The 25,525-nt window shown below is 49.3% G+C and overlaps 1 protein-coding gene across 2 annotated transcripts in view; it reads left to right on the top strand.

The window, feature by feature from the left end:
* Positions 1-25,525, top strand: part of BDKRB2 (bradykinin receptor B2) — a 36,121-nt gene that overhangs the window by 7,410 nt on the left and 3,186 nt on the right. Inside the window, exon 2 of one of the 2 annotated variants that reach the window (XM_011951496.1) lies at positions 24,024-24,136. In XM_011951496.1, coding sequence (XP_011806886.1) covers positions 24,063-24,136 — 74 coding nt within the window. In that variant the 5' untranslated portion in view covers positions 24,024-24,062. The remainder of the gene's footprint in view (positions 1-24,023; positions 24,137-25,525) is intronic. The other variant, XM_011951497.1, reaches the window with a different exon arrangement.

Genomic DNA, 25,525 nt, shown 5'->3' with positions numbered 1-25,525 from the left:
AGGGCAAGGCATGTGGTCTCTGGGATCCTTCGTTCCTTCAGCTAAAAATAATAGTAGAATTGGTAACTACCTATGAAAACCGGGAACTCCCTGCGGAGGCTGGTGCGTTACAGGGCAGTCCTGCTCTGAAACACTGTGAGACCATTGAAAAGCGAGGTGGGTCAACAGATTATTAAATGCAAGGAAGTGAGGACACAGCCGGGGGTGCATTTGGGGTGCTTCTGCAGGCGTCCTTATACATGGATATATGCACATCTGCTCCTGAAAGCTCAGGAGATGTCTGGAAAGCAACAGGAGACACCAGTGAGCCTGGCTGTCTCTGGGGGCGACGGGCAGGGACAGGACCTGGAGGGAGACTTACCCCTCACTGTATTCTATTTTGCACTCTGAAATGTTACCATGAGGATGCATATCTCTTTGCAAAAATGTATATATAAAAGGCAAAACAAACTTGAATAGAAATAAACAACTTGAAAATTTTAGAAAACACTGTTACTCAAAAGGAAGACCATCAAAGAGATGGATCATCAAAACTGAAATTACAGATATTTGAGAAATGACTAACTATAAGAACACTGCTTACCAAACTTATGGGATGCAGCCAAAGCCATAGTCAGGGGAGGATTCATGCCTTTAAAATTTTAAATTATTAAGCCAAAAAGATTGCAAAAAAAATGTTCAATTCAATAAACCAGATAATAATGATCCTAAAAAGTAGAAGAAAGAAAAGAATTACAAAAACAAAATGACAAGTTAGAAAGATAAAAAACAATATCAGTAGGTCATCTAAGGATGGTTCTTTGAAGAGCAGACAGGAGAAGGGCAATCCCAGGAAGTGCTATGTGCTATGCAGAGAATTAGAATAAGTTGATTGACAGAGATCAATGGGTGGCTGCTGGCTTGGGTGGTAAACAGTAGCCTGCAGCCAAAGTGGGGCACAGCAATGCAGCCTTTACTGGGAGAATGCCTGGGAAGCAAGATTTGCCTGGGTGGGGGTTTCCATCAGCACCCCCAGAAAGGCCTCCTTTCCACCCTGGCCCCCACTTCTTTAGTGGGTTTTGCTAGTGATCCTTTATCTCTGAACGCAGGCACCTCATCTATAAAAAGGTAGGATAGCAGTTGCTAACCCCCCTCCCCCATTCCATGGCCCCTGCCTGCTTCATACCCTTTACAGGAGCTCAGTATGAGCCCACCGCCCAAACAGGCTCACTGATGTGCTAGCTATTTTGCCACTGGCATTTTTTTAGCAGTTAATATTCAGAAATTGGCACCAACTGGCCCGATTGTTCAACGGCCTTGGGTTAGGTTACTAGGCCAATTACTTGTGGAGTAACCCAGGGCAGGTCACTGACCTCTCCGACCCTCTCCTTTCTCACCTGTATGGTAAAGACTACTGCTGCGCCAACGCAATAGGACTGTGTTTGAAAGTACCCAGACTGTGCCCAGACTCAAGAAGCTGGTTTATTCCTTCTTCCCTTAACCATTTGCTGACTGTTCAGGGCTCCCCTCAGCTCAGATATCTTTCCCCACAGGGAGCTGAGAGCCTGGTGGGAGAGACAGGCAGAGACCCAAGTGGTTCTAACATAGCTCTCTGAATTTGTAACCCCAAGTACTATCCCCGGAGGACCCTGGGACAGTCACACTAATGATTTGTCCCTAAACCTCCAGCATCAGGAGCCGTGTGGCAGGATCTCCGCTCTTCTTCTTCCTGGGCCTCTGTGTGGACCACCCAAACACACACACACACACACACACACACACACACACACGTGTACACACGCAAGCTGCCTCTTTGCTGCCTGCCATGTCCCAACACCAGCTTATGACACGTCTACAATGTCTGATGTGTCGTTGTGGGCAAGTTTCAAGTTGGAGGACCTAGACCCAGGTAGAGGGTCTGCCTTAGTGAGGGAGGGCATGCAGTGGAAAGAAAGGGCAGGGGAGACTGCCCAGTGCCATGGATGTATGCTTGAGCCCCAAGGCACCCTTGACCCCCCAAATGATCACAAGTATCTCCCCAATAAACCTGCCAAGTAGGTATTGTGTCTCCACCTGACAGTTGAGGAAATGCTCCCTAGAGGTGAGACAGAACTAGTTAGAGACTGGGCTGGCCCTGGAGCCTGGCCTGCGTCTTCCCATCACATCCTGCCTCCCTGCATAAGCAAAGGTCTAGAGGTGGGAACTCCCAAAGCTCCTCAGGCAGGGCCAGGGGAACCAGTGGGGCAAGGAGGGGATAGGAGGGGAAGGAGGAACTGGGGCTGGAGAGGTGGGTAGGAGCCTGAGTCCCTGGCCTGGGCCTCCCCATGGTAGGCAGTGATCCAAAAGCCCCAGCCAGAGCCCTCTGCCCTGTGATGGGGGTGCCCTGCTTGTCCCCATGCTCCCTGCCCTCCAGTCCTCCCCAGTCCTCATGTTTTCCATGAGGATGAGTAGCAGCCGCAGGGACTTTCCTTGTAAGTGGCCTGGGCCATATCTTCCGGGAGTCTGTTTGGACTGTGGTGTCTGTGGCTGAGGGGGTGGAGGTGGGGGCACCCAGGGTCATCACTTGAAAGAACAATCTGGGGATCTGGGGGAAAGCGGAGGCGACTGTCATGACTGAGACAGGATGGGAACCAACAGTAAGGATTCCTGCGTGTCAGGGATGATCACACAGGATCCTCACAACAGCCCTCCTGCCAGGGGCAATGCTCCTTATCCTACAAGCGAGGACCTGTGCCCCGACAGGGGGCCACGCACTTACAGTCCCACCCTTAGTGACCGGCAGAGCTGGGATTTGAACACCCTTGGTGAGACTCCCTTGTCCAGGCTCCTTCATTGCATAGCAGGTTTGCCTCACATGCCAGAGTCGGGGTGATAACCCAGCCAGCAGAGATGTGAATCAAAGTGAAGATAGGAGGCTGGAGAATGGTTTGTCTCTGTCCTTGTCCTTTGTTTCATGGGGACACCAAATTATGGAACCAGGCTGCATTTTGTGAGAATGAGTGGATTTTGCAGCCCGGGAGAAAATCTCATCTTCCCAGAGCTTCTCTCCACTGGCTCCCAGCTGGTTGCTTCTTTTCAGGTTATTAGAAGCCCTCTGATTCTACCTGCTCAGGAAGGGTGGTTGGGTGCTATGGGCCACCATTAAACAAACAGTTCATAAATAGTTTAAACATTTCATTTTAAATTCAAACATGATTGTGCATTTCTTTACCAGCTTTTATGTAAGCAAAACCTTTCCTTTAAGCACGAATTGGCTGATTATCTTTCTTACATAAATAAACTCATAATTCATTCCAAACACTTGGCTTATTTAAATATTTTTATTGCCAAATCAATATATGTTCTTCATAGAAAACGTGGATACTGTGACAAACAATGAAGAAAACCCAAAAGCATCCTACGGTCTCATGCTCAAAGACAGCCACTGCCAGTAATCGTTTGGTATTTTGCCTTCTCAACTTTTGAACCTTGTTGTATATACAATTTGGTTACCCAGATTTTTGTTCCCTCAACATGTTATCGGAAATATTCTCGCATTTTTGGTGAACTCTTAGAAGCATCCTTTTTTCATGTCTGCTTGACATTTATTGAATGGATATAAGATCATGTATTTAACCAGTTCCCTGGTCCTAAACATCTAGGTTGCCTCCTGTGACCCTCCTTCTACATGATGAGGAACATCTCTATGCATAAAGCTTTTCCTGTCCTTTTGATTATTTTCAAAAATACCAAGCAAAAAACAGGGAGGGGGTTGAAGGTTCTGGGTTTGCGTCACTGAATTCTCCAAAAATTAAATGATCTAGAGACAGATTTGGGAGCCACTAAACCCTCTCCTCCTGGCTGACCTATTCAGATAAAACACTGGAAGCTGCCATCTGCTTTCCTCTCTGTCTGTAACTGGCTCATTACATATTTGCAAACCAGATTACTTTTATGTTGTCTTGGCTACAGGAGTTTCTGCAGGAATCAGGAACAGGCAGCAAAGACAGGTCCTTGGAGACAGAGGAGCTGGCATCTTATCAGACGCAATTTCTTATTAATAGTCATCCCTAACATTGATTGGACACCTACTAATAATCAATCCCATCTTACAGATAAGGAAACTGAGACTCAGAGAGGTTAAGGGTGCTGCAGTAAGCACAGACACAGAGCTGTGACTCCCGTTCTCCCTGCGTCAGCTCCTGCGCAGTGCGAGTGGGAGGGTGAGCCACTGTGGTGTGCCCTCTGCCAGGCAACGGCCTACAGGTCAGACTCACAGGGGCCAAGCAGAGCATCTGGGAGGATTTTGTTTCCGGCTCCAAAAGTGAAATACCAAGGAAAGTAGGCAAGCTCATGCATGTCAGAATCCTCAACCTCAGCTCAGGAAGTAGGAATTTTCCACCTTTGTTAGCAGCACAGATGACAAATCCCAGGGCTCTACATAGAGCTGGTGCCTCAGTCAGGGTCTGCAAAGGCCTCATTGCCCCAGGCAAGGTTGCAAGACCTCTCCTACCAACTGAGCTACAAGTCACAGTTCCTGGAGGGTGGGCATTTACATAACCGGGAACAGAACTCTTTTGTACCTCCTACCTCACTGCAAGAAGTAGGCCAGGCATGGTAGCTCATGCCAGTAAATCCAGCATTTTGGGAGACCAACATAGGAGGGTCGCTTGAAGCCGGGAGTTCGAGACAAGCCTGGGCAAGATCCCATCTTTAAAAAAAATTTAAAAATTCGCGAGCTGTGGTGGCAGGAGCTGTGGTCCCAGCTACTTGGGAGGATGAGGTGGGAGGATAGCTTGAACTCGGGAAGTCGAGGCTACAGTGAGTTGTAATTGTACCACTGCACTCCAGCCTGGGCAACAGAGCAAGACCCTGTTTCAACAAAAGAAAAAGAGGAAAGAAGAGGAAGAAAGAAGAAGGAAGAGAAGGGGAAAAAAGAAGTAGGAGAAGGAGAAGGAGAAGAAGAAGGAGGAGGAGGAGGAAGAGGAGGAGGAGGAGGAGGAGACCTGAGGAGGAGGAGGAGGTGGAGGAGGAGGAGGAGGAGGAGAAGACCCTACAGCACTGTTTGGAGGATTATGGGAAAATTAGACCCACGCATCTGATATACAGTCGGCACCTCCAGTGGCCGCACATCCTGCAAATGTAAAATGTGTGTCTTGAACCAGAAAGCCCAAGGAGTGAGGGGCTGTGGCATTGAGTGGGGCAGCTCTACATAGTCCTAGGGCTTAAATCTATGGAATTTAAGTAATCCGGGTCCAAACTCACCAGAAACATTGCCTAGACTTTACTTGCACACCTTTAGTAACAGAGAACTAACTACTGCCAAAGGCAACTAACTCAGCTCAGCAAACATTTGGTGATCAGCTGCCCTTCCCCAGGACCAGAGATTCAGATAAGCAAACATCCTGTTCTGTGACTAAGGGGCTGATGGTGTGTGACAATCGAGATAGTGTGAGGAAAAGGGACAGCATGTGTGTGTCTGTGGCACACACGAGACACTGACACTGCAGTAAGTATTCTAAGTATTCATAGGAAGTCACCACAATGGTGAGGCCCACATGGCACCAGAATGAACAGATTTAAGAAAGCTAGTCATCGCAGACTGTCACAGCTGGAAGGATTTTACAGAATAACCTATCTTATCACCCTCCTTTGCCCTAGAGATGGGGAAACTGAGGCTCAAAGAGCAAAAGCCACCTGCTCAAAGGCATATTGTTGAGTCTAATAATAATAATAGCAACAGCAATAGCAACAGTGAGGGCAGCTGTCCTAGATGGACGCTGGCTCCATGCCAGTCCCCAGGCTAGGCATCTGGTGGCACTAGCTCATTTCACTTCTATAACAACTGGGTCCCCCGTCTTGCAGATGAGGAAGCCCAGGTTCAGAAAGGTGATGCTGGGGGCTGGGGGTCTATCCCAGATCTTGCCATCACCTCCTCACTCTTCCAGTAGTGCCAGCCCCAGGCTGACCTTTGGCCAGCCAGGGCACCTGTCTTGGGAGCCTCGAGGCAGGGACAGACCATGCATCCAGGAAGCTCCCAGGCTCTAAGGAGGCAGCCCTATAACTTCTGGGTGACCAAAAATCAGGGAGGAATCCCTAAGTCCCTTCTGAGCCCCAGTCTCCAGGCTCCTCCAGCCAGGTCTGCCTTACACACTTGACCACAATCAGCCCAGCTCTTTCTCGGTTCTTTTCATCTCTGTGGTAGTTTTGTATGTAGAGTCATCCAGGTTCCCCACTTACGAGCCTGTGAGATGGGATAAATCACTTCCCTTTGCTGAGCCTCGGTTCCTTCATCTGTAAATGGGTATAACAAATTCCTCCAGGACAACCTTGAGGCTCAGGGAAAGGACTGTCACACAAACCCACCAAGACATGTGCTGTCGAGTGCATGTGCCCAGTGCCACTAAGGAATGCGTGCCACTCTGGGACTGTGGAAAGTGCAGAGGGGCAGGGTTGAGATGCTCGTGCATGACTTCGGGCAGGTCACCTCCCTCTCAGAGGTTTTGTTTCCTTATTTGTTAAGCTTGGACTAAAAATCTCTAAAAGGTGAGATTCTTCCAACTTCATAGGTTGTCTGTGATCCTTGATGGTTTACAAAACGCTTTTGCACTTGAGACCCCTAAGTGCTGATTCTACCACATCCCCATCCACTTAATAGTGGGATGACCTTAGCCAAGGCTCTTTACCTAAACTTCCATAAGCCCCTCGCTAGAATTTGGACCTGTTTTGCTTTTTCAAAGTGAGGGCAATGCTACTGGCCCCACCCATCTTACAGGACAAGCGAAGCCCAAGGACATGAGAGCATTCTGAGCTGCATGCCAGGCCCTGCTCTGCCACTGATTTGCTGAGCCTGAGTTTCCCCATCTGCAAAATGAGGACATAAAAACCCATCTAGAGCTGGGCATGGTGGCTCATACCGGTAATCCCAGCACTTTGGGAGGCCAAGGCGGGCAGATCACTTGCGGTCAAGAGTTAGAGACCAGCCTGGCCAACATGGCGAAACCCCGTCTCTACTAAAAATACAAAATTTTACTATTTTGTAAAAATACAAAATATTAGCTCATGCCTGTAATCCCAGCTACTAGGGAGGCTGAGGCAGGAGAATTGCTTGAACCCAGGAGACGGAGGTTGCAGTGAGTGAGCCAAGATCGTGCCTTTGCACTCCAGCCTGGGCGAAAGAGTGAGACTCCGTTTCAAAAAAAAAAACCAAAACAAAAAAACCTATCTCAAGTGTTGTGGGGATTAAATGAGTTAATATCTGTTAAGTGCTTTGAACAAAGCTGGCACGGCCAGGCACAGTGGCTCACGCCTATAACCACAGCACTTTGGGAGGCCGAGGCGTGTGGGATCACTTGACCCCAGGAGTTCAAGACCAGCCTGATCAACATGGCGAGACCCTGTCTCTACTAAAAATACAAAAATTAGCAGGGCGTGGTAGCATGCTCCTGTAATCCCAGCTACTCGGGAAGCTGAGGCAGGAGAATCCCTTGAATCCAGGAAGCTCAAGATTCAGTGAGCCAAGATTGCACCATTGCACTCCAGCCTAGGTGACAGAGCAAGACTCTGCCTCAAAAAAAAAGAACCAAAAATCCCATAAGAGAAATGGAGTTTTTTCTTATGAGAAAAATAAATATCTCCGGTGTTTCCTCTGACTGGCGGAGGGCCGCACAACTCACAGGGGAAGAGTAGGGACCAGGACCTGGTACTTGGGCCCCCGCTGCTCTGCCCTATGCCTTTGGGGACTTCTGGACAAGGGTGGGCTTCTCTGGGCTGACAGAGGAGACAGAGGCAGTGGTGTGCTGGTAAATGGTTAACAACTGGCTCTCTGGAAAAAAATGCTCTAACTGTAGCAAAAAAAAAAAAAAAGAGAGAGAGAGAGACTAGAACTGGCACACTGCAGATGATATATACATTTGCTGTCAATATCAGCATCAGCATCATTACTTGTCCTTTCAACAAATATTTCCTGAGCCCCTGTCACAGGCCAGGCCCAGTGCTAAGAGGTGGGGACACAGTGGAGGGAAGACAGAAAGTTAAGTGTGCTGTTTCCATAAAGTGCGCTGACAGCCATATAGGAGCAATGGGGCTGGGGTGTCTCTACAGCGACTGGGAGGGCCTCCTAGAGAAGGTGACATCAAGCAGGTTCTGAAGGATGACTAGGAGTTGGAAGGGCTCCTGCCCTTTGTGGAGTGGGAGATGGTCCTAGGACCGTTCTGGCCAACCAGGCCTAGAGCCAGTTGTGACATTGGACTTGAAATTGGTCACTGCGAGAGTGTTTATACTATAGAAATTTGCAAAGGCTACAGTTAAGGCATTTTTTCCAGAGAGCCTGTTGTTAACCATTTACCAGCACACCACTGCCTCTGTCTCCTCTGTCAGCCCAGGGAAGCCCACCCTTGTCCAGAAGTCCCCAAGGGCATAGGGCAGAGCAGCAGGAGCCCAAGTACCGGGTCCCAGTCCTCACCCCTCCCCGGCGAGCTGTGTGGCCCTGGGCAAGTCAGAGGAAACGCTAGGGGTATTTATTTTTAAAAGTGTCTGTCAGGAGTCTACACCATGCCAGGGGTCAAAGGTGAGTGAGGCATGAGGCTGTCCCTCGAGCAGCTCAGGAGGAACTGGAGGAGGTTTCCTAGGCACAAGCTTATCCATGCCATGACACATAGACCCTGAAGTGTTTTAAATCAATTACAAAATGCAAAAATACAAGGAAGCTGACAGATCTTTGCTTTGGGAGAAGTGGAGGCTTGGGAACAAATGAGATCATCAAGGTCTTTTTGTCCATTTTCTAAGGAGTTGGGGTCACTGCCTGAGATCCTGCAGATCTGGAGGTACCAACATGAGACTCCGAGGGCCACCTCCTCTGCCCTTCTCTCCCCACCCCCTTTAAGGCCCTCTCTGGAATCCATTCCTTTCCCTCCATCTCCCCAGACCTGGCTCAGGCCTCCATCGTGCCTCTGGTCTGATGCCTCAGCCTCCTCACTTCCTGCCTCCAGATTTTGCCAATCACCCCCACCTTAGGCCATGTCCAGGCATCCTGGCACAAAAGCCAAGATGAGATCTATACTTGAGAGCGTATCTGAGAGGGATGCCACTGAGGCTTCCTGGAGTGCATAGACACAGCCATGGCCTCAGGTCATCATCTCCCCGACGAAGCCTCCCACACCTCCTGTCCCCATCTTGGGCATACTTCCCACCACCTAGGAGACTCCTGAGGACAGGACCATCTGTCCTTCACCACTCTATCCCCCTATAAGGAGAGATGATGCAGTGAGGTGCCGAGGTTCAAATCCCAACTCCACCCGTCACCAGCTGTGTGACTCTAGACAAGTCACCTCACTGCCTTATTCCTCCAATTTTTATAAAATTGGGATAGTACCAGTGCCTCCATCTAAAATGGATGTAGATTACATGATTTCGTGGAAAGTGCTTAGAACATTGCTTGGCATTCATAGTAAGCCTCCTAAAACTGAACCTTTTATTATTCCCTGGTTGCTGGCCCAGAGTAAGCACTCATAAATTTGTTGAATGAATGCAACCTAAACAGGGAAATGCTCTGTAAATGCTGGTGCAAGCTTGTCAGCTTCGTTGTCGTCATCTACATTGCCCTGATGCTGTTCATGGTGGGTGTCCTGTCTGGAGCCCTGCTGGCTGTAGAGCACAAATGTGGGCACAGTCCTAGGCCCCTGCTCAAGTAGAGTACGTGAAGACTCAGGAGGCATCAACAGACATTCACAGTATTTACACTGGGACCACGGAACCAGTGTGGTTGGGTAGACACCTGGAGGACAGAGTTCTGAGTTTATTTGGGAAGCGTTGCTGGGGAGAACCAGCTGTCTGGAAAGGCTTCCTGGAGGAAGAGGATTTTCTAGAGGTGCTTGAGTGTTTGGCGCAAGGGGGCTTGTGGGGAACTGGAGTGTCCTAGTGTTTAGACCAGCAAGGAAGAGGTTGGGATAAGGACAAAGGACATTGGGACAGAGAGAAAGCCTGAGTCTAGAAGGATGGGGCCAAGGTCGCTGGAGAGGAGTGAGAGGAAGGATTAAGGACCATTGAGTGGGTCATAGGGGTTGAGAGTGAGGGCTCTGTGTAGGAAAAGCGGTTTCCCACTGAATACTTTCAACCTCTCTGTGGTTAAATGTGTGGGTTGACTTCCTCAGAAATTGTCTTACAATTCCATTCAATTCTGACATTATCTGCTCGGAGGCAGCACAGACCCCACAGCATAAGAGCTCAGTCCCACAAGACTGTCCCCACTTCAGAACCCATTGCAAGTTTCAAGTGGCCTCACTTGTGACCAACCAGCTTTAAGGCAAGGGTTCCCACAACCCCCTCCACGAGTTCAGTAATTTGCTAGGATGGCCCACAGCATCAGGGAAACATTTACTTACATTACTGACTTATAATAACAGATAACACTCAGCCACAGTCAGATGGAAGAGAGGCACAGACCCACACGTGGGGCAGGGGCCTGGAGCTTTGGTGCTGTCTCTGGGGGCAGCACCACCTCATCACCTCCCTGTGTTCACCAGCCTGGAAGCTCTTCCAATCCTGTCTTTTAGGGATTTTGATGGAGGCTTCATCATATAGGCATGATGGATAATAAATTCAATCTCCAGCCCCTCTTCCCTTCCTGGAGATGCAGGGGTGAAAGTTCCAAGCTTCGTATCATGGCCTGGTCTTTCTGACGACAGCCCCCATCCTGAGCCTATCCAGCCACCACCAAGAGTCACCTCATTAGAACAAAAGATGCTTCTATCATCTAGAAATGTCAAGGGATTTAGGAGCTCAGGATCAGGAACTGGTGTCAAAGATCAAATATGTATTTTCTATTATATCACGATATCACAGGCTGTGAGAAGAATGCAATCAGTGGTCAAACTCCAGAGCTGCATGCTCTCCAATATGGCAGTGACCAGCCACATGCAGTCACCAAGCATTTGAAAGGTGGCTGCTTCAAACTGGTATGCTGAGTGTAAATACACGCTAGATTTTGAAGAGTTAGCAGGAAAAAATAATAATGTAAAATAACTCAATGACTTTTTGTATTGATTACATATTAAAATAATGTTTTGGATATATTTGATTATACCAAATATACAACCAAAATTGATTTCACCTGTGTCTTTTTACTTTTTTTAATGTGGCTACTAGAAAATTTGAAGTTACTTCTGTGGCTAACTTTGTAGCTCCATTGGACATCACCAACTGCTCTGGGCTATGGAAAATTCTGTAGAACAAACAACTGGAAGTTGGAAGAAAAGACAGTACGAGACAGCAGGGAAGGCTGAGAGACCTATCAAACAACCCAATGTGTAAAGTCATTTGCATTCTGATTCAAGAAAATCAGCTGTGAAAAAAATAGCATGGAATTTATATGATTGAAAATTGTAATACTTCCCGGATAGTTGATGCTATTAAGGAATTATTGTCAGTTTTTTCGAGATGTGATAATGGTTGTCTGGTTATGCTTTCTGAAATAAGAATCCTTAGCTTTTAGAGAAGCATAGTGAAATATTTACAGATGAAATGACAGACATGCAAGATTTACTTCAAATATTACAGGAGGGGTAGGGTAGGTTTGGGCATAGAGAAAAAGATTGGCTGCGAGTTGGTAATTACTGAAGCTGGGTGAAGTATGTGGAGTTTCACTATGCTAGTCTATCTACTTGTAGGTATATTCCAAATTTTCCATAATAAAAAGTTAAAAAACAAAAACAAAAAACTAACCACCATCCCCACCTGAGGTTCTGGCCCAGACTGCTTATTTCGAATCCCAACTCTAGTCTTGCTAGCTGTGCCTCTGTTCGCTCATCTGCAAAATGGGAATGATAGTATTAGTCCCTACATTGCAGGGGTTTATCTGTAATGTGCTTAAAAATGTGGAAACAAGATAAATGAAATGAAGATACGTTTCAGGCACTTTGCACACTGTCACGGTGCTCCCAATGCCCTGTTCCAGGGAGGTTATCCTTATTTACCAAGAGGTTAAGTCACCTGCCCTAGGTCATCCAGTCAGTGGAGGCAAAGCCAAGACATGTCCCGAGTTCGTCTGACTTCTGAGTTCAGGCATGACCTGAATGTTCTTGCCTCGGGCTCAGGGCTCAACGTTTCCTGTCTCCTCTGCGTCTCCAGTCTTGAGAGATTCTGGCCTGTTTCCCTGCAGATCACCTCTAAGGAACATGCTTCTCTCCTGCTCCTTTCTAGAAAAGGCATAACAGTGGCAGAACCAGGAACTCTAGAATTCTGAAGGTTGACTCCCTCAATCCCAAGGGGCTCTACCTCCCAAGCGGAATTGGATAGAGGACAAAGGTCACGTGGCTAGGGTGGGGCTTTGAGATGGGCAAGACTGAGCAGGACTGACAGGTCAGGGCCAGGACCCAGGATCTTCAGGAGCCACAGGGAGTGAGGTAGGGAGCAGCCTCCTTTGTGCCACACCCAGTGAAGGGGAACTTGCTAAGACAGATTTGTTCCTCCCATCTCCAGAAGAGCCTTTGGATGCCAGTGGGTGAGGAGCTGAATCTCTGCAAATTCAGTGTGCTGATCCCATTGCCTCTGCTTGCATGACTCTCAGGATGGGGAGTTCACTGCATCCCCCTCTTTAAGGACATTATGGTTGTACAAAGGTCTCCAGAATCATCTGTTACAACCCCTCATTCTCCCAATGAGGAAAGTAAAGCCCAGAGATGACGAGGCATTTACACAAGGGCACACCTGGTCCTGGGCCTATGATTCCTAGACAATACTCCTTCCACCTCTTTGCTATAGAGTCTCAGACAAGGGAGGGATCTTGGCTGGCTGAGAAATCAGGGAAGGCTTCTTAGAGGAGGTGAGATTGGAGGTGGCCCTTGAAGGGTAGCACTAAGATGTCGCTTGATATCCTAATTTTTTTTGCCCTGCCCATGTCTGTGCCTGTGCTGCCATGTCACACTAAGCAGAGTAAAATGAAGGAAGGAAGGGATGAAAGGGGCAATAAAGCGACTCCCAGGAGCTGAAAGGGCAATAGTATAGGTCCCTTCAGTACCTAGGGTATGTTGTGGGACGCCCTCAGACCCCAGATATTACCCTGTGCAGATAGGGATAAAACTCCACCTGTCCCAACTCAGTACTCTCCCCGGGTCCTCTGGCCTGCTTGCTGGGCAGGGCCCAAACCAGTTCAGGATTCCTTTTTCTCTGTGACCGACCAGTTAGGTTCTCTGTTTACTGTGTCTCCTCCTCCTTGTTTTGTATACCGAGCTGGGTGGGAAGAAGGTCACAGCCCAGGCTTGCACGTGGTGGAGGAGCGGGGCCAGTAGCTGGTTAGGCAGAGATCCCGCCCACCACCCTCCGCTCCCACCCCAGCGGGGCCTGTGCCATCCCCAGGACACCGGAGACCACCAGGGGGCTGGAGAGGCTGCGGGAGAAACAGCCTTGCGAAACAGCCTTCCTGGACACACCCAGCTAGTGCTCACTTCCCAGCCTGAGCTGTTGCTTAGGAATTGCTTTTCTGAGAAACACACCCTCTTCCAGACCTGCAGCCTTCTTATGTGGTTTTTGGTTTTGCTTTCTGGTGAGGGTTTCTATTTTTTCCTGGTATACATGAATGGCATACAGGAAAGTGGAATGGGGACCATTAAAGGCCATTGCATTTAAGGTTTGATGTAAGCTCCCCACTCTCCACCCCCAATACCCCTCTGCCTCGGCCTGGGGTATGAGGTCTTGGTTTTGACAACCAGACAATATTAGCACACGCTCTGTCTTCCACCTGCGATGGGGCACTGTAGGACGATTTTAAAAAGCAAAGTGGCAGGCTGGGCGCAGTGGCTCACACCTGTAATCCCAGCACTTTGGGAGGCTGAGGCGGGTGGATTACCTGAGGTTAGGAGTTTGAGACCAGCCTGACCATCATGGAGAAACCCCGTCTCTACTAAAAATACAAAAGTAGCCAGGTGTGGTGGCGCATGCCTGTAATCCCAGCTACTCAGGAGGCTGAGGCAGGAGAATTGCTTGAACCTGGGAGGCAGAGGTTGCAGTGAGCCGAGACTGTGCCATTGCACTCCAGCCTGGGCAACAAAAGCGAGAGACTTGGTCTCAAAAAAACAGCAAAGTGTCTGAATACCAAGACTGTAGGAACTAGGTTCAGCCAAACTGGCTGTGTGTCCTGGTAGAATGCCTATCCTCTGTCTCTGCACCTCCATGCTCATCTCTGTAACATGAGGGATTCTGATGAAATAATGCCCAAGAGCCCTTCCCATACTAATACTCCAGGATTCTGTAACGTTAACTTGGCAAGAACTCCAATGGTGGAAAAAAGACGGAGGGAGGAACATGTCCAGTCTAATAACCCTATGCTCAAGTCAGAGGGCTCCTCGGCAGTGTTCCCCAGGGCTACAGCCCTGGCCTCAGACCCTGAGCCCCTCTCACCTGGGTCAAACCCGTGAAAGCCACTCCAGCAAGAGACAGGCAAAGCCTGGGCTCTTGGTCCAGGCCAGCATTGCCTTGCTGTGTGGCTGTAGACGTTGTATCACCTCTCGAGGGCCTCAGTTTTCCCCTCTGCAAAAGATAGGGTGGGGTAGGTTGGGCATTTTCTTCTTAACTACCAGGACTCTTTCCTCCAATAAAATTGTGGTGGAAACCGGATATCACACAAAGAGAAAGGAAACACTGGCATTTCTGGAGTGTTTGAAGCGTGTGAAGGATTGTTTACGAGACTTGCAATCATTAATGTACTTTGTGCTCACATCAGCCCCCCAAAGTAAGTGCTATTATTATCCCTATTTGACAGATGAAGACACTGAGGCCCTGAGGAGTTAAGCCGCTTGTCCAAGGTAAAAAGTGGGAGCTGGGCTTCTGATAGGGAGTGGACCTCAATCATGAAACCACGAGACTCCTGTAGTTCCAACCCCCTGGGGACATCTCCAGGCACTTGACCCATGCTCTTCCAACATTCATGTATGCACGCACATACACACACACACGTGTGCACACACAAACACACACATACATATATACCCAACACAAGCACACATGTGCACAAACACACACACGTGTGCACACAAACACACACATGCACACACATACACAAATGCACACACACGTGCACACTGTGGCTACTCCTCTGCAGCCTGCTGGGCAAACTTGGCTTAAGCCCCAAATCAAAGGTGACTGGCGAGATTGAGAGACGGATTTCTGGAGATGGGAAACTCTGTGCCATCAAATTGTCTCAGGGACGGAACACCCATCAGAGACCTGGGGGAGAGAAGAGACATGGGGGCCTGCCAATTTTGCTGACCTATGCTGTTGACTCCCCAGTAGCCCCCCCAGTCCTGTGGGCAGCTGAGCCCAGGTCCAAGCTGTCTTCTGCACAGGGCTTGTTCCCTGGAGGGCTATAAGTCACAGCATCCCCTCCAGGATAGCCAGTCCTGTGAACCCGCTCAATCCCTCACTATTCCTTGGGGCCTGCCCTGGGAGATGGGAGAGTTCCCTGGACCCCTTCTTGGGACTCACAGTAACAGGGACGTGGCTCACTTGCTCAAATCCTTTGTGGGAGGGGAAGCATGCAGGCGAGCAGGTGCTGGGGCTGGGGCAAGCACTTTTGGGCTCTGGCCCTACAGTACTGTCTAGGGGTGTGTTACAATTAGTGCTCTTTTAGCAGTTGCCATCCGCCAACGGCTAAGTGTTACACCCTGCCCTCTTGGTACCCGGGTCCTTGTCTGGCATCCAGGAAGAATCAGGTCACGTGGACTTGAAGGATGGTGAATGAAGAGGTTTTATTGAGTGATAGAGGTGGCTGTCAGTGGAATGAGGAGCTGGAAAGGGGATGGAGTGGGAAGGTAATCTTCCAGATGGCTGAACTCTTCTCCAACTGTCCAGCTGCCTCTTCCACATTCAAACACTTCTTCTCTTCTCTCCTTCTCTGCCATGCTGCTCTGCTCCTCTGCCAATGGAGTTCGGAGTTTTTATGGGTATAGGATGGGGGGCATGGCAGGCCAGGGTGGTTTTGGCAAAAGCAGCACTCAGGTGGGAAAACAGGAATGTGAAATTCTCATTTAGGGCCGTGGACCCAGGCTTGCTGGTGAGGCCTTTGCCAGAGAACTGTCCTCCCCTACCCAGTATTTCCCTGCCTCCTGTCCATATCACCTGCACCAAGAACCTCGCTGGGTGGGAGCCAATCCAGAGCCAGAGAAAGGACTTGACACTTGGCCTCAGGCAGACCCAGGCTTGAATCCTGGCCCTGACTCTGATGAGCAGGGTGACCTCAACTATCTCAGGTTGCCTCACTGCCTCTGCTTTCCCATCTGGAACATGGGAATAGCGATACATCAGCCACTCAGTGCAGTGTTGAGGCTGGAACAGGCGGGGCACACTGTAAGCTCCATTTCCCTTGGCCTCCACCCAGCAACTATGTCTGCTGGGTAGAATAGGAGAAATAAGGATCACATCCTGCCCTCTACCAGTCAATCAACAACCATTTATTAAACACCTATTATGTGTCAGGCACTTGACAGAGAAATGAAATAACAACACAAGCAACTCTTATAGCTGTGCCCTATAATAAATGTTATAGAAGCAGGAGGCGGGTAGTGGTGGAAGAGAACCTCCTGCTTGCAGGAGGATATCAGTCAGAGAAACAGAACCAATTGGAGACACAGATTAAAAGATGTATTGCAAGGAATTGGCTTATGTGATTGTAGGGATGACTAGGCAAGTCAGAAGTCCCTTGGGAAAGCTGCCCAGAAGGGCATGCCAGAACACTCAGCCTTGGACCGAAGCTCCTGCCCACAAGCTGAATTTCTTCTTCTTCCAGGAAACCTCAGATCTGCTCTGAAGTCCTTTCAACTGACTGAATGAGGCCCATGCAGGGAGTCGAAGACAAGCTTCCTTAGTGAAAGCCAGCTGGCTGTGGGCTGTCACCACACAGACAAACTGCTTCACAGCAATACCGAGATTAGCATGAAATGGAATAACCGGGGCCTGTTGTCCAGCCAGGCGGACCCACAGACTCACTGCAGCAGAGCACCTACAGGAGGCCACGGAGGGTTAGTGACAGAGCAGAATCAGGCAGGGCACCCGGGCAGGGGGCAGCCCCAGCAAAGGGTCCTAGGGGGGATTGTAGAAGAGGTCCTTGGAGATCAGGGAGTATAGCAACATGACTGCAGCACTATGAAATAAAATAAAATAAAATAAAAAAGGTTTGGAATAAAAGAATGGTTTAATAAACAAAAATAAACAAATGCAATGCCTTATTTGAAGGCGTCATTACTACAGCCATGATGGAGCAACACGGAAACATTCCCGTGCTAGGAGGTTTCATGTAAAACCACAGCGACAGAATACGGCTGCACGTGGCATACATAAGTAGCTGTGTCCAGGGATAGAACTCCAGCAGATTTTCCTATTAGTTTTAAATGCTCTTTTATGTAGGGGTTTTATTTTGGTTTTTTTTTTTTTTTTTTTTTTTTGAGATGGAGTCATGGAGTCTTGCTCTGTCACCCAGGCTGGAGTGCAGCAGTGCAAACTCAGCTCACTGCAAGCTCTGCTTCCGGGGTTCAAGCAATTCTCCCCACTGAGCCCCCCGAGTAGCTGGGATTATAGGCACCTGCCACCACGCCCAGATAATTTTTGTATTTTTAGTAGAGACGGGGCTTAATATTAGTTTTAAATGCTCTGTGCTGTAGTTTTGGGTTTTTTGTTTTTGTTTTGAGATGGAGTCTCGCTCCTTCACCTAGGTTGGAGTGCAATGGTGGGATCTCAGCTCACTGCAACCTCTGCCTCCCGGTTCAAGTGATTCTCCTGCCTCAGCCCCCCAAGTAGCTGGGATTATAGGCACCCACCCTCACGCTCAGCTAATTTTTGTATTTTTGTAGAGGTGGGGTTTCACCATGTTGGCCAGGCTGGTCTTGAACTCCTGACCTCAGGTGATCCACCCACCTCGGCCTCCCAAAGTGCTGGGATTACAGGCGTGAGCCACTGCATTCAGCCTAGTTATCTTTTCTCTCTTTTTTTTTTTAAAGAGAGATGTTATTTTTTTTTTAAGGGGAATGAGTGGTGTTAGGATGTCAGATGAAATTGCTTGTTTATTAAAACTGAAAACCCCAATGTGGGGAAAGAAACAAAACACACTGAGCAGAATAATCGAACCACGGCGAACAGGGAAAATAGACCGAGAATAAAATAAGCTCCAAGGTCTCCAAGGGCGAGCAAAGCCAGGCTGGCAGGCCTCCTCCTCCCCTGCAGAAAGCAGGATGGATAAGGGGCTCTGCTTCTCCAGGCTCCCCCATGTCCCCCTAAAAATGTTTCCAGAACATTCCAGGCCCATAAAGTGTCCAAATGCTGGAAGGACCCACATGTATATGTCTGGGATTGAATCAAATCTTCTGACTCAGTTCTCTTTGGGAGTTCTGAGAATGGAAGTCACTTCCCAGAACCCCATCCTCCCCCTACAGACAGCATTGGCCTTCTTTTCAGGGAAGAAAAGAAAAGGGACTCTTGGAAACCCTCCTGAGAGCCACACTGCTCCTGCTGTTGAGACTGATACAGTTAATGAGGCGCCATCGCCCCCTTCCGCCACCCCCTGCCTGCTGTAGCCTGAGGCTTACCTTCGTGACTGTCTATAAACAGCATCCGGACTCAGTAATCACGTCAATCAGCTTTTAGAGGAAAACATTTATTCTGGGGAGGTGTCAGGGAAAGGATTCAGGAAATCTTGTTTCTTTCTAGCTCTGGCCTTGACATCGACTTGCTGGGTGGTCTGAAGGATTTCACTTATTTACACAGCAGATGTTGTTCAAGAGTTTAGGATGTGCAAAACTCGGCCGCAGGCACCGTGCGGGGTGGGAAGATGAGCAAGGCAGGGTCGTCCTCCCCGAGTACAGCGAATGTGGTGGGACAGACACACACACACGTTAGGCACGCATGCACGCACACCATGCGCTCAGCTGCCACTGAGAGCAGATAGGAGATGCAGAGGCAGAGGGAGAACAGCCGCCCTCTGACTAAGGACAGAGCCCAGCTGTCTCAAGAGCTCTCCTGGATGGACAGGCTGGTGGGGTCCCAGCAACACCCCCCATCTCTCCATCCAGCTGTGTAATGAATGACTGAAAACCTCAGCTGGCCTGTGAGCAGGAGAGCTGGCCAGGTGGAAGGGAATCCCTGACACCCTATAGCCCCTGGTGTAGCTAAAGCAGACAGGCCTCCTGGGCTGGTGCAGGAAGAACAGCTTATGTTCTCGAACACATTGACCACGTGCTCCATGCGTCTGACACACACGGACTCGTCTACTCCCCACAGCAGCCCTAGGAGATGGGGCTGTTTAAAATACCAATCCCCATTGTGTAGTTGAAAAAAATGAGGTGCGATGAGGTTAAATAATGAGCCCTAGAGAGGAGGACTCAATTCACATTCAGCTTCCAGAGCCCATCGGCCTAACCACCAGGCTGGCTTCCCGTCCGTAATGCACGTTTCTAGCTAGAGACTTCCAGGCTGGGTTTCCCACACTTAGCCATTTACATTCACGTTCACAGTTTTTGCCATATCCACATCACTGGTACAACTATTTCTTTAGTAGTGACTTACTTTTGAACTGTAACTTCATATCACCAATTTAAATGGAAAATGAGTATCATGTATCATAAAAGAAAGGCGATAACTGTAAAAAATAAAAGCAAGAGGATGTAAACAATGCTATTAAAGCCTGGGTAGATTTGGGGTCCAGCCAAGGCTCTGAGCCTGTTCAGTGTGTCAAAAGGGGAGATTACGCATACAGAAAGGTGTTGAAGATGCACGGACACCATGCTGAGACTTTCTTGTTGGCCTAATCAGGAGGAATAACTAAATGATTCAAGGTTATTTGCCAGCCAAACTACTTCCCTTGCTGGGAAATGCTTCCCAGCTCTAACATGCAGTCACTAAATATGGGACACAAGTTGACATCAGGAGGAAAACTATCTTTTCCTTCTCCACTTCTGAGTTCTTGGTTGGGGGCCCTGAAACAAAAAACAGATTAACAAGAGAAAAATGAACAAATGAATTTAATGTAAGTTTAATGTGACATGGGAACCTTCATAAGGAAACGAAGTGATTAAGCCTGAGTGCCTTTTTATTTTTTTGAGATGGAGTCTCACTCTACCGCCCAGGCTGGAGTGCAGTGGTGCGATACGGCTCACTGCAGCCTCGATCACCCTGGGCTCAGGTGAGCTTCCCCCCTCAGCCTCCCAGGTAGTTAAGACTAGGACTACAGGTATGCGCCACCACGCCCACCTAATTTTTTTGTACTTTTTGTAGACTCAATCTCGCTGTGTTGGCCAGGCTGGTCTACTCCTGGGCTCAAGCTATCCGCCTGCCTCAGCCTCCCGAAGTGCTGGGGTCACAGGCATGAACCACTGTGCCTGGCCTGAGTGTTTCCATTAGATGTGATGAAGAGTGGAGAATCATGGGATGTGGTGGGACCAGGGGGCACGAGCGAAGTGTAGAGAAGTGAGGAAACAGCAAGGCCTGTTGGGGCTCCTCTCTGTCCCCAGTGCTCGGAGGGGAGGGTGCCCCTTTCCTCTGGGTATGGAGTCTGGTGACCTGCTTCAGGGAACAATCATAGAGTCCTTCCTGTACCTACCGTTTCTTGGATTCTTTCCACTTAATATATTCAACATGCGAAGCTGCCACATTTTGGGGTAGTGTACCCTGAATCTCATCATTGGCTACAAGGTTGGGGGCCCCACATGAGGCACACTTGGCCCCTGAGACAGTGACAGTATGTATTTCACGGAGGCCACTGCTTCAAAAGCCCTAAGGTGTGGATTCCTGGGAAACCAAAACAGGCCGTCTCCAAGGCTCGAGTGGAATTGATTCCTGACAGCGCCAAGCCCACAGTGTCTGTATGAGTAAATGAAGAAAGTGTTTTTACAGTAAGTCTTCTTGGACAGAATTCTGAGGGAGAGACAGAATGAGTGAATCAGAATGTTGGATGTTCCCTCTAAGGTGTCTGTTTAAAAAATCGGGGAAAAACCCAGCAGCAGAGTCATCGCCTGTCCCCAGCTCTGAGGGTCAGCATCTGTGAGGGCCACGAGTCCACCCTCCCAGCTCTGTAGACAAGGAGACTGTGGTCCAGAGAGATGGAAATCCCACAGACAGCGGCCCGCCTGGAGCACCCCCTCCCTGCCTGACTTTCTATTCCCAGGATGCGTTCATCAGGGTCTCAGTAAAAAAAGAGAGCGTACATTCCAACTGGGTAATAGGAAGAGGATGTTAATGAAGCATTTCTTTACAGTGGTGTAGGCAGCATATTGGGGTTCTGTGAGGAGCAGGCAGCACCCCGGGTGCCTCAGTGCTGGTGCGACAAAGCCTTAGCACCCTCCCTACCTCTCTCCCTCCCTCACGATCAGGCCCCTGATAAAAGCAGTGAACTCTGCTCCAGGCCAGGCCAGCATAAAGGCCCCCAAGAGAGGAGCCAACAACACCCCATCCTCCTTCTCACCCTCCCTCAGGCTCCTGCTGGGGCTCCCACTGGCCAAACCCAAAGAGAAGCCAGAAGGCAAAGAGCCCCATGGTACCCGTAGAGGTTCCCGAGGCAGGGGTCACAGAGGAGAAGCCAGGAGGTGACCTGGAGCAGGACAGAGCAGCTCCCTGACAGGGATCCTCACCCAGGGCACGCTTCTAGAGCAGATGGAGAAAACAGCTCGGTCGACTTCAGACTCCCAAATTCTCCCAGTTCCTTAACCCGCCTGCCCTCTGGACTTCAGGAGAAAGTTGAGATGGAAAGCTCTCAACTTTGTTTTGAAAATGAAAGCAATGTTTACAGCCACTAGCAAGCAATTAGGATCCAGCTGGGCTGATGTGGCCAGATCTGGGGACACTCAGCCAGGTAGATGCAAAACAGACCCATTAACGGAGGTCAGCGAGGAAACGCTGGACACATCCCCCATGACCAAGCTGTGAAGACCTGAGTTATCTGTGTGGCAGTCACTGTCATGTAGAAATGGAAGCCGTACATGCAGGCTGAGGCCTCTCAGCTGGACATTTCAGCTTGAGTGAGCCCCAGGAGGACAGGGGAGTTTAATCTTCATTCTTCTCTGAATCACCAGCATATGATAGACCGTCAATAATTTGTTAAATGCTTTTACAAATGAATGCTTTAGGCTGGGTACAGTGGTTCACGTCTGTAATCCCAGCACTTTGGGAGGCTGAGGCGGGTGGATCGTTTGAGGTCAGGAGTTCGAGACCAACCTAGTCAACATAGCAAAACCTCATCTCTACTAAAAATACAAAAATTAGCCGGGCGTGGTGGCAGGAATCTGTGATCCCAGCTACTCAGGAGGCTGAGACAGGAGAATCACTTGAACCCGGGAAGCAGAGGTTGCAGTGAGCCGAGATTACGCCATTGCACTCCAGCCTAGGTGACAGAGCGAGACTCCGTCTCAAAAAAAAAAAAAAATTAGTGCTTCAAACACATGACCTCTCACAACCATTGAATTTTCTCTCCATGAGCCCAGGAGGGCCTCTCAGAGAGGAAAACTCCTAGGTCTTCCTTTCCCTCTGCTAACTCCCTGCTTTGAAGAATCAGAAGGACAGTGCTGCTCATTGCATCCTTTGCAAGTTCCAAACCCTGATCCCAGCTCTGCTTAGGGGTTCGTGCAAACCTTTTCCGGGGGTTAATTACCTCCCACTTCATTTCCTGTTTACCAACTCAGCTTTTCGTTTTAATGTGTTTGAATTCCCTGAACTGAATATTCTCTGATCTTCACCTCCCAACTAAATTAGGGGAGCTGGGCTTCTGGAAACCCAGGTGCCGGGTGTTGCAGAGTGGCTGAAAACCGAGATGTGGCAGATCTGTGGCTACATTCATGCACACACACACACACACACACACACACACACACATGCACATATGCATACACACATGCACTCACACCCTTGCACATGCATAGACCACAGCTCTCCACAGCCTTCCTAGACAGGGGTCACTTAGTATCCTGGAGAGAGTGTGAAGTCTGGAATGGAAAGAGGGGGTTAAGCCCCACCTCTAGCCGTGGGACTGAGACAAGTCACCCCCACCCGTCTATGCCTCGTTTCCTCCTGAGGCAAGCACAGAGCCCATGCGTCGCTCCCTGGATGAGAGTGATGTGAAACTTGAAGAGGGATAGAGACAGGGGTCATCAATGGAAGCCCCTTGGGCAAAAAGGCCCTTTCAACCAGGGCACAGAGAAGGCCCTGGGCTGAGAACTTGACAGCACCTCGTATCGGTAACCAGCCCAAGGGACTGGAAATACTCAGCTGTGTCTGTCTCCCTCATTAGGCTCAAAGTCCCTCAAGACCCTGTCTCCATCACAGTGCTCCAGTCCAGACCCCTCCTCTGAGCTCCAGACCCTGCTGGACCCAACAGCCATTCCCATCCCCATCCGCCTAGAATTCTCCAAAAAACCTCCCCTCTAACAGCTTCCAGTCTAAACACATGAACTTTCTCCTCTAAATCAGCCCCCATCTCTGCCTTTGCAGAAGATAGAAGCCATGAAAACTGCCTCGCCCCTGTCCTCACCCCTTCCATGTCCAATCGAGCACTAGCCATGTCAGGCGTACCCTCTAAACTCCCCTGGAATCCAGCCTCTCAGCCTCCATCAGCCCAGGCCTAAGTTAATGGGCTAACTGGGCCCTGCTTCCACTCTACCCACTGCAATCCCGACTCCCTGAGCAGCGGCCAGGGCCTAATCCACGTTCACACCAAGTGCCTTCCTGACTGAGATATCCTCCTGCACCCTCATCCCTCCACCCTGCTTAGTTCTGCTTACCCTCAGTGTTATCATCAATATCCACTTGCCCTCGCAGGCGGTTTTGGGACCCCATGTTCTATGCAGTCACAGAATCTTTTGCTTGATTTCACTGTACTTAGGTCAGTTTGCAGTTATTAAGTGAGCAATGTCTGGCTTCTCCAGTAGACTGTCAGCTCCTCGCCATTGTGTCCCTAGCACCGCTGTGTGGGAGCACTTCACAAATGTACATTGAGTCAGGGACTCAGCAGTCTCCACTTCTCCTCCCTGCTGGAGAATGCATGTATTTTGCAGTCCCCAGCCCCTGTTCCATCTAACCATCTTTTCTTCTCTGTTCAGCCCAGGTGTGGCCTTGCACACATCCCACTCTGAGTCCAAATGTTCTCTCCCTGGAAGACACCAATGTTTCTGTCTGTTCGTGAGGACTCCATGCCCACCACGGCCTCTTTCAGGTGAGTCAAGGGGATTCCTCAGTTCACTAGTTAGGGGTGGGGAGCAGACACCCTGGAGAACTCCATGGAAAGCTCAACCCTCATGCCCTGGACAACAGTTGAAGGAATCAGTGATGTTAAAGCCCAAAGACAAAACCTCTCAAGTGTCCAAGTCCCTGTAGGTCTGTCGGGAGCAGAGGGAATGTTCTGTGGAACTAGAGGAAGAGGGGCTTGGGGAGGAGAAGGACACATTCCTGGTTGTCATATGTGATCTATCCCAGAGGAACTTGGAAGTGAAGGTAAGAGAGTTAAACACTGAAGTCAATATCCAGCAGATCAGACAGCAATGTGCCGGTTGCCTTGGAGACAAAATATCTCCAACATATGGCTGACATCTGGTGGAAGATCAGAACACTCTAAAGAGAGAATTTAAGGGGAGGGGGAGGGAGACCTGAGCCAGAGTAGAAACAGAGGATAGGGAGATCTGTTCTGGGAGGCAGCATTTACAAGAAACAAGGCTGAGGGGTCCACTCCAACCTCTCCGTCTTGTGGCAGGTGTGGCCTATGATGAAAGTGAGCAGATGGCCATCTCAGCTGAGGCCACAGTGCACTGGACCTATAGTTTCCAATTCCGCACTCACCAGGTGTCTTTCTGATGATCCTATGCCTTCTCAGAGCCAGGGATGGGCCAGGATCCATCCCCTTGGCTATCAATTGTCTTGCTGAGAAATTAATAAGCAGCATCTGGTGCTATACTTTGGTCTCTAGTGAGTTAGCGCATGAGAGATGATTGATTCCCCAAGCCACTGGTATGGAGGAAATGGGTTTTCTGTAGTTACAGAAATGGGGTTGAGGCTTGGACCAAGGGGACTACCCAGGGGAAGTCTTACCTTCAGAGGACTCTGGAAAGGAGGCTGCAAGTTTTCATGGCTCCAGAATTCAGAGCCCAGTAGAGATAGTTTATCTCTGTTCCAAGATGTCTGGGGCATTGGTTGGAAGACTCAAAGGCTGGGAAACCAGGATCCACTGAAAGCTTAACTGGGGCCAGAGGATCCACTTTCAAGGTGGCAAGTTGGTTTCCCACTCTGTGGCTGCTTGAGTATCCTCACATGGCGGCTCACATCCTTCCAAGTAAGCAATGCAAGAGGCCAAGGAAGAAGCTGCAAAGCATGTTATGAACCTAGCCTCAGAAATCACACACTATCCCCGCCACCGTTGGTAAGAAGTCCAGCCCACATTCAGGAGAAGAGGAAGCAGATTCCTCCTTTTGAAAGGAAGAATATCAAGTAATTTGGGGGCATATGAAAGTCACCAGGCACCACAGTTATCTTTTCAGAGCATACTTCTTATACCAACACTGTAGTCCCTGAAGACTCAGGGGCAAAGCCTCACTTCCTTAGCACCCAGTGA

The sequence above is a fragment of the Colobus angolensis genome, unplaced genomic scaffold (assembly GCF_000951035.1).
Source record: "Colobus angolensis palliatus isolate OR3802 unplaced genomic scaffold, Cang.pa_1.0 Scaffold32, whole genome shotgun sequence".
Taxonomy (NCBI): Eukaryota; Metazoa; Chordata; class Mammalia; order Primates; family Cercopithecidae; genus Colobus; species Colobus angolensis.
This window is presented reverse-complemented; position numbering and strand designations above follow the sequence as displayed.